General features: G+C 50.6%; 1 protein-coding gene across 4 annotated transcripts in view; it reads right to left on the reverse strand.

Annotated features, from left to right (window-relative positions):
- Positions 1–8,352: 8,352 nt before the first annotated feature.
- LOC122544746 (phosphatidylinositol 4-phosphate 5-kinase type-1 alpha-like) overlaps positions 8,353–16,016 on the reverse strand; it is a 53,557-nt gene continuing 45,893 nt past the window's right edge. For 3 of the 4 annotated variants that reach the window (XM_087985083.1, XM_087985082.1, XM_087985085.1), the window contains 4 exons: positions 13,907–14,054; positions 12,535–12,612; positions 11,817–11,937; positions 8,353–8,886 (listed from right to left, as the gene is read on the reverse strand). In XM_087985083.1, the coding sequence (XP_087841209.1) occupies positions 8,884–8,886; positions 11,817–11,937; positions 12,535–12,612; positions 13,907–14,054 (350 nt within the window). In that variant the 3' untranslated portion in view covers positions 8,353–8,883. The remainder of the gene's footprint in view (positions 8,887–11,816; positions 11,938–12,534; positions 12,613–13,906; positions 14,055–16,016) is intronic. The other variant, XM_087985084.1, reaches the window with a different exon arrangement.

Below are 16,016 nucleotides of genomic sequence, written 5' to 3' on the forward strand. Positions count from 1 at the left end.
GATTCAGAATTGGCTGGCTGACCAAAGGCAGAGAGTGGCTGTAGATGGAAAACATTCTGCCTGGAGGTCAGTGTTGAGTGGGGTCCCGCAGGGCTCTGTTCTTTGTAGTTTTTATAATTGATTTAGATGAGGAGGTTGAGGGGTGGGTTAGTACATTTGCAGATGACACACAGGTTGGAGGTGTCGTCGATAGTATGGAGGGCTATTGTAGGCTGCAGCGTGACATAGACAGGATGCAGAGCTGGGCTGAGAAATGGCAGATGGAGTTCAACCTGGATAAATGAGCAGTGATGCATTTTGGAAGGGCGAACTCGAATGCTGAATATAGGATTAAAGACAGGATTCTTGGCAGTGTGGAGGAACAGAAGGATCTAGGTGTGTAAGTTCATAGATCCCTCAAAGTTACCACCCAAGGTGATATGGTTCTTAAGAAAACATATTGTGATTTGGCTTTCATTAATAGGGGGATCGAGTTTAAGAGCCGCGAGGTTTTGCTGCAGCTCTACAAGTCCCTGGTGAGACCACACTTGGAATATTGTGTCCAGTTCTGGTCACCCTCCTATAAGAAAGATACAGAGACTTTGGAGAGGATGCAAAGAAGGTTTACCGGAGGGCTTGCCTTATGAAGAAAAATTGAATAAGCTCGGACTTTTCTCTCTGGAGAGGTGGAGGAAGAGAGGAGACCTGATTGAGTTGTTCAAAATAATGAGAGAAATAGATAGAGTTAATAGCCAGAGACTTTTCCCCAGGGCAGGATTGACTGGTACAAGAAGTCATAGTTTGAAGATATTAGGAGGAAGGTATAAAGGAGACGTCAGAGGTAGGTTCTTTACGCAGAGTTATGACTGCATGGAATGCATTGCCAGCTATGGTGGTGGAAGCAGAGTCATTGGGGACATTTAAGTGACTGCTGGACATGCACATGAATAGCAGTGAGTTGAGAGGTGCATAGGTTGTTACTGTATTTTACATTAGGATTAAATCTCCGCACAACATCATGGGCCAAAGGGCCTGTTCTGTGCTGTACTTTTCTCTGTTCTGTATTCATCACAGATTCTGAGTTTCTCCAGCACTTTATTGTTAACATCATCCTCACTTTGGGTGTTAGCCGGTTCAGTGGAGGGGAATATTTAAACTATAATGTAGAGGGCAGGACCTGAGCAAGGGGTTAAAGTTGGAAATAATAGATTTTCAAAAAAGGGGAAGGCAGAACAAAAATGAAGCTGGATGTAGATTTGTTTTTTTTTTAAAAATGCATTGGCTTCACTGGTTGGGCCAGCATTTACTGTTCTAATTGCCCCTCGAGAGGGTGGTGATGAGCTGGTTGCTTGAACCACAGCAGTCTGTGCTGTAAGTGCACCCACAATGCCAGTAGGAAGTGGGTTTCTGATTCATCAGCACTGGTGGGTCATTTCAAACACAACACACCTCTTTGGCTCTTCACAACAGGCAGAATACTGATTGTAGAAAGCCAGTCATGACTTGCAGAAGTCAACATAATGTCTAACGCTAGATGCGATTCCTTGGCTAGCACTGGTGCAACAAAGTGAACAAATGTCAGAAAGCTACTATTATGAATGCACAGATCAATAGAGCACAAATGGTTATAAATATGTATGCTGTGATTGAAGGTAGAGACAAAGCTGGGAATGGAACATCATTTAATCTTGAGGAAGGACAGGCACACCAGAAAAAGATGTAGGGTAGTACTAATAATGCCATGAGAATTAGGATATTGGTGCAGAAAAGCTCAGTGGAACTAGTCTGGCACTAAGGAGGTACAATGGTAGAAAACATTACAAATTGTCCCAAGAGTCTCCAAATAGTAATGGCAAGGTTGAGGATCTGTTTAAATAGGAAGCTAGAAATGCATGCGACAAGGGTACTGTAATAATGATGAAGGGCTTATGCCCAAAATGTTGACTCTTCTGTTCTTCAGATGCTGCCTGATCTGCTGTGCTTTTCCAGCACCACACTTTTCAACTACTGTAATATGGGTCAATTCAATCACCATGATAGGCCAAGCAAACCACATTGGCAACAATACTGTGGAGGGATGAATTCCTGAAGTGCAGGAAGTGTTGTTTTTAAGACCACTAAGAACCAACTCAGCAACAGGCAATCCTGGTTTTAGTTTTGTCAAATAAGGAGGGGTTAATTGATTAAAAAAACCTTCTCACTAAGATTAAGGAAATAAACCATAAGATATAGGAGCAGAATTAGGCCATTTGGCCCATCAAGTCAACCTAATTCTTCTGCTTTCTCCCCATAATCTTTGATGCCCTTACTAGTCAAGAACCTATCCTTTTCTAAGTGTGTTTAAGTCAATGCCTTGGCCTCCACAGCCTTCTGCAATAGAGTTCCACAGATTCACCACCCTTTGGCTGAAGAGATTCCTCCTCATCGGAGTCCTAAAAGAGTAAGAAACAGAAAATAGCAGAAGGCCATTCAGCCCTTTGAGCCTGCACCATCATTCATTATGATCATGACTGTGTCGTGCAATTTTAGTACTCCATTCCCACTTTCTCCCCATACCCCTTGAGCCCACGTCCAGCTCCCTCTAACAATCTGCAACCCCCCCCCCCCCCCCCCCCCAACACAAACAGCTTTCTAAGGGAGAGAATTCCACAGGTTCGTAACTCAGTGAAGAATCTTTTCCTTATCTGTCCCAAATGGCTTACTCTTATTCTTAGGCTGTGGCCCATAGTCTGAACTTCCCCAATATCAGTACCATTCTTCCTGCATCCAGCCTGTCCAATCCCATCAGGATTTTATATGTTTCTACAAAGTCCCTGCCTCATTCTTCTACATTCGGGGGGAACAAGTCCAGTCGATCTAGTCTTCATGTCAGTCCTGCCATCCTGGGTATCAGTCTGGTGAACCTTTGCTGGACTCCCTCAAATGTAAGCATGCCCTCCCTTAGACTAGGAGACCAAAACTGCACACCATACTCAAGGTGTGGCCTCACCAAGCCCCTATATAATTGCAGCAAGACATCCCTACTCCTATACTCAAACCCTCTTGCTATGAAGGCTTTCCTCACTGCCTGCTATACGTGCCTGACAACCCTCCATTAGCTGCTCATTCCATACATACACCACCCTCTAGTTTTGGACTCCCCTATAGTGGGGGAAACAACTTGGCTATTCACCCTCTGTGCCCCTCATGACTTTATACACTCCTATAAAAGGTTACCCCTCAGCCTCCGACGCCCTAGGGAAAAGAGCCTCAGCCTATTCAGCCTCTCCCTATAGCTTACTGGCTGACGATGGACTGAGGCATTGGGGAATGGGTGGGAAAGCAGATCCAAGCATGATCCAACTGAATGATGGAAAAGGTCTGACAGGCCAATTCCTGCTCCTAAGCTGGATGGGCGAGACGACAGTCACGGATAAATCAGATCTGGAACTCTGTGGCAATGTCTTCAGCCCGAGCTGGGGAAAATGGAGGGAGTAATTGAGGTGAATGGCAGAGATACATTGAAAGGGGGGGGGGGGGGTGGGAAGAGTTGGATAAACACAAAGGAATAGAAGGATAGGGAAGTGATGGGACAAAAAGGGGGTGGTGCTGTATGGAATGAGCAGCTAATGGAGGGTTGTCAGGCAGGGTATAGCAGGCAGTGAGGAAAGCTAATGGCATGCTGGCCTCCATAGCAAGAGTGTTTGAGTATAGGAGTAGGGATGTCTTGCTGCAGTTATACAGGGGCTTGGTGAGGCCACACCTTGAGTATGGTGTGCAGTTTTGGAACACCAGCACAGCCAATGGACTTTTGCCCAAAATATCGATTTTCCTGCTCCTCGGATGCTGCGCTTTTCCAGCACCACGCTAATCTTGACTCTGACCTGCAGTCCTCACTTTTGCCTCATGGACTGAATGGTCTGTCAGCATGTTGGAGATTCTATGTAATACCGTGAACTGGAAATTTTCAACCCAACCAGTAAAATCTTAAGTCGCGACAGCCAACCGAAGCAATCCCATCCCTCTCATCCAGTAAAGACAAGTCAGAGACGCGTGTTAGGTAAACTCTCCATTTATACACAGATAGATACAAAGTCAATGGAAAGTTAAGGTATTTAAGTTATCACAAATGCAGGAAATAAAAACACTTCATTGAAACCAGAGACTGGTACAGGCCAAAGCTGCTTTATTCCAGTCCCGGCTGTACATAATAACGGAAGCACAAAGCAAGCTCAAGACAGGGCCTGCGCCAAATAAGGTACGTGGCATCCATTTTTTCTCTGTGTCACTTGACTGGGGAAGGGGGGGGGGGGGGGGGGTGTGGTTTGGCATGGTCAACCCCGTTGCCCCTCCATTCCTCACCTCTATGCTGAAGGCAATGGCAGCAGGCTGCGAGGGGCGTCACAGCTGATGAGCCCTTGGTGCATTTGTCTGGCACCGAAGATGAAAAGCACAGCCCACCGCCACCACCCAGCTAAAACGAGAGCACGGGTCTTGCTCTGCCAGCAGCTGGGACCAACCTTCACCACCGACCGACCCACCCTCCCAATCCCAAGCCTGGGAATAAGACAGCATTAAGGCCACCACTTCCACACACCTCCCCATCCCCCCAAACCCACAAAAAGGCAAAAAAGCCGAAGTGACTGAGAAAGGTCACTTTAGTTGGCACATCTAAAACATGGTACTTATGTTAAAAAAAATACAAGGCTCTGAAGCTGGCAAGTGAAAAGCATTCTGAATCCGTCTTTTTTTTTTGAAAAAGGAAACAAACTTGCAAGGCTGACACAGCAGCCAGATAATAGAGAAAACCTCAAGCATTGCATTCAGGCGTATGTCTGAAGGGAGAGCCTTCAAGACAGTCTACGGCAGATGGCACAGTCGGTACAGTCAAGCATCTTGGCACGACACTAAACCCTGTGGTTCAGCTTCGGGGGAGGGAGGGAGAAACAGGGGGAGACGGGGGGGGGGGGGGGAGAGGAAGGAGGGAGAGAGGGAAAAACAGAGGGACGGAAAGAGAGAGAGAGACACAGAGAGAGAGAGAGAGAGAGAGACACAGAGAGAGAGAGAGACACAGAGAGAGAGAGAGACACAGAGAGAGAGAGAGACACAGAGAGAGAGAGAGACACAGAGAGAGAGAGAGACACAGAGAGAGAGAGAGACACAGAGAGAGAGAGAGACACAGAGAGAGAGAGAGACACAGAGAGAGAGAGAGACACAGAGAGAGAGAGAGACACAGAGAGAGAGAGAGACACAGAGAGAGAGAGAGACACAGAGAGAGAGAGAGACACAGAGAGAGAGAGAGACAGAGAGAGAGAGAGAGACACAGAGAGAGAGAGACACAGAGAGAGAGAGACACAGAGAGAGAGAGACACAGAGACAGAGAGACACAGAGAGAGACAGAGAGACACAGAGAGAGACAGACAGAGACACAGAGAGAGAGAGAGAAAAACGCACAGAGAGAGAGAGAGCCTGTAGGCAAAAGCCAGAGTGCACATTCTCGCATCAGGGCCTGAGGTAGTGCAAACAGTGACCCCCCCCCCCCCCCCTCATAGCCCAGCTCCTCACGGAGGAGGAACAAAGATGTCACGAGCTGAAGGAGAAGGCAAGCATCTGCAAAGGTGGCAACTCTGCGACAGGGAGCTGACTGAGAAAACAATAGTAAAGCAGGAGGCGAAGACAAAACTGGGTTTTTAAACAGCATCTTCGGCCACAGCACAGTCACTGCTAACGTGGGGAATGCTGCAGCAAATGTACAAGCAGCAAGCTGCCACAGCCTAGCCATGTGGTACTGACCAGGGAGCAATCCAATGACACTGAGGAAGGAATAGTTAGGGGGGCAGGCTAATCGACTGAATGGGATGTCACAGACACCTCATGGAGGGGTGGGGAAGGAGCAGTTGGCTGAACCGGTCATCGTTAACACAAGTGTTTTGTGCCATTTGGGCAAGTATTCTGGAGTCTGGGAAGAGCGTATCCGACATTGCCCGTGCCCCCTTGGCCCTGGCCCTCCGACAGCGCCCGCGCTGCCAGTGGAAGCGTCATCCCTGGTTTGTGGGAAGTCTGGAGTACAGAATCCACATCCTCCCTCAGTAGGGGAAGCGAGCTAACCACTCGGCTACAACTGAAACGGGAGGAGGAACACCGTCTGGAAACATGCCCCGTTTACCTCCCTCTGCTACCATTTCTGGTCTGACGGACCACATCGGCAGCTCACTTGGCACACAGAGGGATAAACTCAAAGGATCAGCTGTTTGCTTGCTGTGAGGAGAATGCTGGAATGGAAGCTGGCTCTTCTCATTTCGTCCACTTGACCACAGCATCGTTCAGATGTGGAAGTGTGGCAGAAGTCAGCACAAGAAGCCAGCCATGTACACTCACTGCTTTAATGTGCAACGTGTCTTCACGGCCAACACAACCTTCTGTCCCCCCAGCTTTCAGACTTTATTTCAAATGGAGGAAAAGCAAATGCGACAAAGAAACAGGTTCTACACAGCGCCCATCAAATACTCGCAGCTCAGAGGGAGGTAGATACAAACTAAAGCTCTCTCTACACAGTCCCTCATCAAACCCTCCCAGGATAAGGATAGTGCAACAGTTAAATACAGAGAAAAGCTACCTCTACACTGTCCCAATCTAACATTACCAGGACAGGGACGAACACAGTAAAGCACTCTCTATACTGTCTCCCCCCATCATGGGCGGCATGGGGTTAGATACAGAGTAAAGCTACCTCTACACTGTCTCCCTGTCAAACATTCCCAGGACAGGGACACCGTGGAGTTTGATATCTAAACCAATACCTGTGTTAAATGACCATCAGCTGCAGGGCGGCAGCACAGATTTCAGCACGCACCCTGCACACGTTTATTCAAAGGAAAAGCTCACCCCCTTAATGCAGAGACCGACAGCTCAGGGAGCCCACATGCAGGAAGCCAGCCTTCTGAGCTGCTGTGCTGATCAACAGGCACTGTTTACCATCTCGGCCCAGGGGACAGGCCAGCTCGCTGCTGTGGGACTTGCTGGAGCTCAGAGAGCAGAATCCAGGCCGGGCGCAGAGAGCGGGTTATGCTGTCCACCATTTGTTACCCTCCCCCCACCCAACCACCCCAAGCAGCAGGGGTTCAGGAGAACGCAGTGTGAAGGACAGAGTGAGACAACCTTGTGAAGCCCTGCTCAGAGTGCAACCTTGCCCCATTCCTGACTGCCTTCGGAAATGAATGAACAAATCACTTCAGTTATAAAGATACAGTGCTCAAAGAGTTCAAAAAAGTCCTGAGATTACATGCCGAAGGTGACCCACCAGCCTCCCCTCCTGTGAATGCTGTTGGTAATCAGTGCCGGTGAATGGGGGGGGGGGGGGGGGGGGGGGGGAGGAGTCTGATGGGAACCAAATTATCCAAACTCTCATCGGAGTTGTCCACAGTACGGTTTGGGGAAGTGGGACGAGGTGGCGAGGGGAAAAGATTGCAGGATACATTCGATCCTTTACGTTTTCATGTTCCTCCCCCTCCCACCACCCTGCTCCCAAAGGCAAAGACTCCCCAGCCTCACTGCCGCAGCACAGACTGTGGACCAGCACGCGCAAATACACAGACTCCTCGCTAAATCTGAGGGCAACTTACCCAGGAACCTGGAAACTACAAACAAAGCTCTGTTTTTAATCTCACCCACAACGCTCTCCCCCTCGCCACTCACTGAAAGAGATTTACACCGAACCAGCCGGGAAGGAGTGGAGGCTTGATTCATCACCTCCTCAAAACTGGGGAAAGGATACACAGAGAGGAGCCGGACACTCACGGCAATTGCCGGTTCCATTTTGGCAACTGCTCGCCCAGCGACAATAAAAAGATAACTGGGGTAGAATGTATCCAGTCAGTCCAAGGGGTACAAGCTCCCTGAAAGCGAGTTTGGGGTTGGGGGCATCAGCACTTCAGAGTCATCAGAAACTGATCTCGCAGCTTTGCACATACAGTCGGAGAATACTGCAGAAAGTCTGTCCACCCCACAGCGGAGGCGTACACACGAGAGTATCTGTAACATTATGGCGCATGCACACCGGGGATACCTCTCAATGTCCAGTGCTCTTGTTTTTTTTTGTCAAAGACTCCCTACTAGTCTTCCTCTGCCCGCTTCCTCCCTTTGAGGAAGTAGTTTTAAAAAAAAAGCCACAAGATTGCACGTCTGCGGAAAGCGAGCGTCTTCTTGCTATCCCGAAATTGGGGGAGGGGAGGGGAAAGAGGTGGAAACAGCTTAAATACATGACATTCATAAATACCAATTCAGGAAAAACACACACAAACACACTCATGCATGTAACAGTTTGTAAAATGTGACAAAATTAAAAAAAGGTCCTGGGATACACATTATTAAACAAAAAAGTAGGAAAATGTAGTGTCTAATATAGACATTTAATCAGGAAGAGGTCATTTGGCGATGGATGCCCCAGGAGACAAACAAATCCTGGCTCCATTTTCAATGCACTACAGAGAGGATCAAAATGTTCCTCAGAATCCTTCATCAGCCTCCAAGGAAAAGGTTTAAATTGTTGTTTAGAGAGAGATATATATATATATATATATATGGGTGTATATATTAAAAAGAACAGGCTTGACGGTTTCCCCCTTCTCTCCCCAAAGCTTCCTTGCCTGGTTTAGCAGTCACGTGGCGATCTGAAGCGGACCCGCGCACGTTAGCAGGTGGAGGTCAAGGTCACTCCGATGGCTGGGGCGGGGACAACGAAAGGCAGGCAAGAGTCACGGTGGGAGCTTTCACACCCCTCACCTCCCGGTGGATTAAAGCTTCCTCTCAAAATAAACAGCCTCCTTCGTTTGGCGTGGGGCGGTTTGTCGGGAGTACAGAGCCGACCCAGACAGCGCGTGCGAGAAGACAGGAGACTCCGGATGCAGCATTTACACTCCGTCTAGGTCACTGTTAGGAGAGAGAGAGGGGGAAGGAGAGAGAGAGAGAGGGGGAAGGAGAGAGAGAGAGACCATAGTTACACTTTTAGCACAAAGAGCGGTTTTAATTCAGTCTCGCCGTGTGCGTTACAGCTGAAAGCAGCAACTACTTTGGCCTTGAATCGGTTGTTCCGTGTGGGAAACCACTGTGGACATTGAGTGGGCGAAAGTGAAGGCTGGAGATCAGAGTTGAGTGTGTGTGTGGTGCTGGAAAAGCACAGCAGGTCGGGCAGCATCCGAGGAGCAGGCGAATCGACGTTTCAGGCAAGAGCCCTACATTCCTGATGAAGAGCTCATGCCCCAAACATCGATTCTTCTGCCCCTAGGATGCTGCCTGACCTGCTGTGCTTTTCCAGCACCACACTCGATTATTGCTCGGGCCGCAACCCCTGCCCCAAACTCTCGTGTTCAGCTCAGCAATGTTACACCAAAGCAGGTAAAGATAAATTGCAGCTCTAACACCGTTAAAGGCAGTCAAACGCGTCAAGGATTCACAGGAGGGTGAACAGAGCTCTGACAGCGAGCCAAGCAAAGGAAACGTCACAGTAAATGACTGAAAGCTAAGTCAAGGACGTAGGTTGAGGATTGAGGGGTAGAGGGGATTTGGGAGAGATCTCTGGACTGTACCACTGGCTCATCCACCTCCCAATGAGATTAATTTTGCTCTTTTAAATCACTTTTGTTTTGGGCAGTGACCACTGGTGAGGGCAGTGGCTTGTGCCAGATTTCTCCCTTGATCACTGGGAAATTTAGCGTGGCCAATCCATCCTAACCTACATATCCCTGGACTCTACAGGGCAATGTAGCATGGCCAATCCACCCTAACCTACACATCCCTTGGCACTATGGGACAATGTAGCATGGCCAATCCACCCTAACCTGCACATCCTTGGACTACAGGAGGAGACCGGAGCACCTGGAGGAAACCCACACAGACAAGAGGTTGAGAATGTGCAAATTCCACCGAGACAATTGCCTGGGTGGGGGGTGCTCTCGTGCTGGAGGGCGGCACTGTTAACCACTGAGCCACCGAACCTCTTAATACCCAACTCTTTGAGCAAGCTGAGCTGATATGTTTTACTCTGTGAAAGCTGCTATACGGATTGTAAGTTGCTGCTGTAGGTGCAGATAGTGGAAAATAGCCACACCAATGGGAAGCCAAACTTCCGAACAAAGGGTGATCTGGTTAGACATTTGGATGGTGGAGGAGGGGCAGACATGTCAAGTCAAAATGGCAACGCCACTCCAAACCAGCCAGCAATCCTCCGACTAGACTCTCACTTACACACAAGGGAGAAGAGGGTCAAAGCGGATGGGGAGAATGGAGGCGATGTGTCCAATAATGCCGACGGGGAGCAGACGGGAACTTACTTCACCATCCTTGCCATCAGCAGCCTCCAGAGGCTCTGGCAGACACGGGGGTCGGGGGAGGACAGGCGACGCACAGATCCAATACCTTCCCTCCGAGAACTGGCACAGGGTTAGCGGACAGAGGAAACAAGCGATAGCAACCGAGAGCGAGAGAGAGAGAGAAAGAGACAAAACAGAGAGATAGGGCAACACTGAAAGCCGAGGACAGACTGATAACAATTAGGAGCTGCATGCAGCACAACAGTTTCTGTGAAGGCTGCACTTTCAACTTGCTTTCCCACTTCGACCCCATTCTAATGCTTCAAACTTGGCACATTATCAGTAAACACAGGAGAGTTTGTCGAGCAGGGATTATATAAAAAAAAGGGTACTAAGTGAGAACACCTGAGACACTTACCACCCTGCAAGCTCTGGAGACATCAGTAACCAGATCATGTATAAGGGGCAAAAGAAAATGTCACACATCTGAAGGGGTTTCCGAGCCAGGACCCTCCAGTCTGACTCTCCACAGCTCCAGGCAAACCCCTGCTGCTTCTGCTCCACAGCCTGCCCCCCGGCGCCCCCAGCTCCCATCACCCTTTCCTTCCTGCTCCTCTCTCCCTTGCATCTCCTGCTTTCCCATCCTTGAATGCATCTCCGTCCGTCCGTGTGTGGGGGGGCGGGGGGGGGGGATTCCCACAATCCCCGAGCCTTAAAAGCTGTGTCTACCTGCTGCTTATAAAAGGATGATCAAATTCTGCCACACAGTAGGAATCGAACCGCAGAACGTGACGAGAGTCTCTGCATTCGTAGGCCTCGCATCGTGACCACCTTCTGCTGACCAGCCTTTTAAGTTTGAGAGGTTGGGGAGCGTGGGGTTCAGCATCTCAGTCACTGATGGAGAACACGGGAGCTCAGACTGGGCACCGAGGGGGAAGGAGGACTCGGTCATGGAATGCAGCACTGATGAAGGAGGGGGGTCTCGTTTCGGATGGAAGGGCCAGGCGTTACTGGCTGTCAAGTCAACAGTGGCCTTGTCGCTGGGGGAAGTGGGGGGGAGTCGGGTTTGACCAGCATTTGGAGAAGAGGAGAGGAGTGCCTTTCTAAGAAAAAACCTCTCTGCACAAGCCCAAATCGACCAGGATTTGAACTGGCGGGTAGCCCCAGTGAATGAGCGAGGGGGGTGCAATGTTACAGGGTGATTGGGCATGGTTTTACAAGCGAGGCTGCAATGTTAGTTCGCAGGACACACAGACCTTGCCAGCAGACAGCCGGAGTGGGGGGAAAACAGTTCAGCAATTGGGGAAGGGGCTAAGGTCGATGGGACAAGGGGAAGCCCACCCTGTCTCTCCCCTGGGGGGTGGGGCTTGCAAAGCTCTACAGGGCTAATTGTGGCCACAGAGAGGCCTCCACCTCACCTGGACGTCGGCTGGAGGGGAGACAGAAGAGGTGGAGGGGCTCCAGCGGGTGAACCAGAACAGAGAGGCTTCCCCCTCCTCCCCGTGACACCCCTCCCCAACCCACCCTGCCTCACCCGAGCATGGTACTTACAAAGCAAATTTCAGTTTCTAGCACTGCATCATGGCACCGGGTGCCCTCGTCTGCTTTTGACCCAGTGCACAGCTCTGAAGGGAGACTCCCCGCCACAGGCTCCGAAACAATTGGAGGGATACTGATCGGGGCGGGGGGAGGAGAAGAGGGGAGGGTGTTTAGGGAAAGGGGGCAGGGGAGTGAGAAGGTAGAAGAAAAGGACAGGCATTAACCTCCTTCACGCTCAGTCAGCACATCTCTCGGAGCTCTTCCTTGCAAGACAAAAACCTTTGAAAGGGGAAAGGCAACCTCAGAGAGTCAGCTGGACTCAAAAGGTTAGCTTGCTCCCTCTCCGTGGACGCTGCCTGACCCGCTGTGCTCTCCCAGCTTTCCCTGTCGTCAGTACAGACCCAGCAGCAGCAGTAATTTGCTCCTACTCGGATTGAATGGTTGACTATCCCATGGTAGTGCAAGTGGGGGCTCAGCCTGACTCTCAATTAGGAACGTTGGGGGCAGGTGGACATTCAGCCCCTTGTGCTTACCTGCCCCACATTCCTAAAAGGTCATGGCTATCCCGAATGTAGCCTCAACTCCACTTTCCCGCTTGCTCCCCTCAAATCCACACCCTTGTCTGCCAAAGCTCGATCTAACTCGGCCTTCATTGCATTCAACAGCCTTGCCTTCACTGCTGCCCGGGCAAAAGAATTCTCCGGGCAGTGACCCCAGCCCGAACTCTCACCTTTCCACACTGCTGGCTATCTGCGTGGGGGGTTGAGGATCAGTTTGATAGGCCACTTGCACGTCCAACGCTAAGGCCCTGCAAGAAGATCACACCGAACATCAGGACACTCAGAATGGCATGGCACAAACTTGCTCCGAAATAAACCCCTTTCGGGGGCCTGAACAGAGCAAGTTGCCTTTAACGAGGCAAGAGAAAACATTGTAAGGGGTTGCACAGGATTGGTATCAAAGGAACACTTTCCTGAGGGCACTGTAGCAGAGATGCCGAGTGGACGACCAAAACTTTGGGGGAGGGTGGTAGGAGTAGTAGAGGAGGCGAAGGTGGAGGATTTCAGGGCTTAGGGGCCAAAACCGCTGAAGGCATGGCGGCAATGGAGGAGTGTTCCGGGGGGGAGGGGGGGCAGGACAGAAATCTCAGAGGGCTTTAGGCACTGCAAAAGGTCACGGGGGGGTGGGAGGGGCTGGGGGGGGGGGGGGGGGGGGGGGGGAGAAGGGGGTGACGGGGGAGCGGGAGGGGGTGACAGAGATAGGGAGGGGGTGACAGAGATAGGGAAGGGGTGTAGGGGCTGTAGGTGACAGAGGCAGGGAGGGGGTGTAGGGGCTGGAGAAGGTGACACATAGGGAGGGGGTGTAGGGGGTGACAAAGATAGGGAGGGGGTAAAGGGAGTTGGAGGGGGTGACAGAGATAGGGAGGGGGTTAGGGGCTGGAGAAGAAGGTGACAGAGGTAGGGAGGCAATGCGGGGGCAAGGGAAGCTTATAACAATGGGGTGGGGGGGGAGAAGATGTGATTTGAGGTAGTCAGCGAAATCTCGAAGGGTTGTTGAAGGTTACACAGACTCATTGGAGGGATTTGAACACCAAGTCGGAAAGTTGGGAATCCTTTGAAAAAGGAGTGAGATTAAACCAAACTGGGAACCAAATGACGAGCAAAGGGAATGACTTGGAGGGGTAGGTGTGGCTGACACGTGAAGCCATTCATATTGATGCAGGATGAGAAGGTGGTGGGGGTCTGGAATGCAGTGCCTGGGGAGGGTAGTAGAGGCAGGACACCCCACCACCTTTATAACGAAGGTGGATAACTGTCACGGCGATGGGCCAAGTGCTGGGAATTGTGTGTAGTTAGAATACTATATCAGTTCAGACTCCATGAGCTGAAGGGCCTGTTCTGTACTTTCCAACAGCAAGGAATTCAATACAGGATTAACCGCAGCATTAAAAACAAATAAGACCATAAGACATAGGAGCGGAAGTACTTCAAATGAAAAGTCAGAGGTGGCAACTAACTGGATAGCTTTCACAAAGAACTGGCAAAACAAATATGATGGGCCGAACAGCCTCCTCTTGCACAGTGAGACTTAACACAACTAACCTGGAGACTGGAGAGTTTGCTCCTGTGCTGTCCAATCCTCCGGGTTCCGCGAGAGACGAATTGGACAAGGTGGTTGCCGCTGAAAGGCTGGTAGCCTCGTCTAACGGTGGGGTCCTGGGGAGGATGTCAGGGCGCCCCTGATACACTCCTGCCGGAAGGGACAAAAACAAAACAAAAAAGAAAAATTGCAGTCAGCACTTGATCAGCGAGTTCCGGACACAAGCCAAAATGACACCTGCCACAGGACACACACACACCCAGACACACACCCAGACACACACCCAGACACACAGACAGACAGACACACACACACACCGAGACACACACACACACCGAGACACACACACACACCGAGACACACAGACACACACACAGACACACAGACACACACACAGACACACAGACACACACACACACACCGAGACACACACACACACCGAGACACACACACACACCCAGACACACACACACACACAGACACACACACACACACAGACACACACAGACACACACAGACCGAGACACACACACAGACACACACACAGACACACACACACACACACAGACACACACAGACACACACAGACACACACAGACACACACAGACACACACACACACAGACACCGAGACACACACACAGACAGACACAGACAGACACACAGACAGACACACACACACACACACAGACAGACACACACACACACACACACACACACACACAGACAGACACACACAGACACACAGACAGACACACACACACACACCGAGACAGACACACACACACACACCGAGACAGACACACACACACACCGAGACAGACACACAGACAGACAGACACACACACAGACAGACACAGACACACACACAGACAGACACACACACACACACAGACAGACACACACACACACACAGACAGACACACACACACACACCGAGACAGACACACAGACAGACAGACACACACACAGACAGACACAGACACACACACAGACAGACACACACACAGACAGACACAGACACACACACAGACAGACACACACACACACACAGACAGACACACACACACACACAGACAGACACACACACACACACAGACAGACACACACAGACACACAGACAGACACACACAGACACACAGACAGACACACACACACACACCGACAGACACACACACACCGAGACAGACAGACACACACACACACACCGAGACAGACAGACACACACACACACCGAGACAGACAGACACACACACACACCGAGACAGACAGACACACACACACACCGAGACAGACACACACACACACCGAGACAGACACACACACACACCGAGACAGACACACACACACACCGAGACAGACACACACACACACCGAGACAGACACACACACACACACACCGAGACAGACACACACACACACACACCGAGACAGACACACACACACACACACCGAGACAGACACACACACACACACACCGAGACAGACACACACACACACCGAGACAGACACACACACACACCGAGACAGACACACACACACCGAGACAGACACACACACACACCGAGACAGACACACACACACACCGAGACACACACACACCGAGACACACACACACCGAGACACACAGACAGACACACAGACAGACAGACACACACACACACACAGACAGACACACACAGACACACAGACAGACACACACACACACACCGAGACAGACAGACACACACACACACACACCGAGACAGACAGACACACACACACACCGAGACAGACAGACACACACACACACACCGAGACAGACAGACACACACACCGAGACAGACAGACACACACACACACCGAGACAGACAGACACACACACACACCGAGACAGACACACACACACACCGAGACAGACACACACACACACCGAGACAGACACACACACACACCGAGACAGACACACACACACACCGAGACAGACACACACACACACCGAGACAGACACACACACACACCGAGACAGACACACACACACACACACCGAGACAGACACACACACACACACACCGAGACAGACACACACACACACACACCGAGACAGACACACACACACACACACCGAGACAGA

Source organism: Chiloscyllium plagiosum, unplaced genomic scaffold, assembly GCF_037043375.1.
Source record: "Chiloscyllium plagiosum isolate Xiang-an unplaced genomic scaffold, Cpla_swu_hap1 HiC_scaffold_50, whole genome shotgun sequence".
Classification (NCBI taxonomy): domain Eukaryota; kingdom Metazoa; phylum Chordata; class Chondrichthyes; order Orectolobiformes; family Hemiscylliidae; genus Chiloscyllium; species Chiloscyllium plagiosum.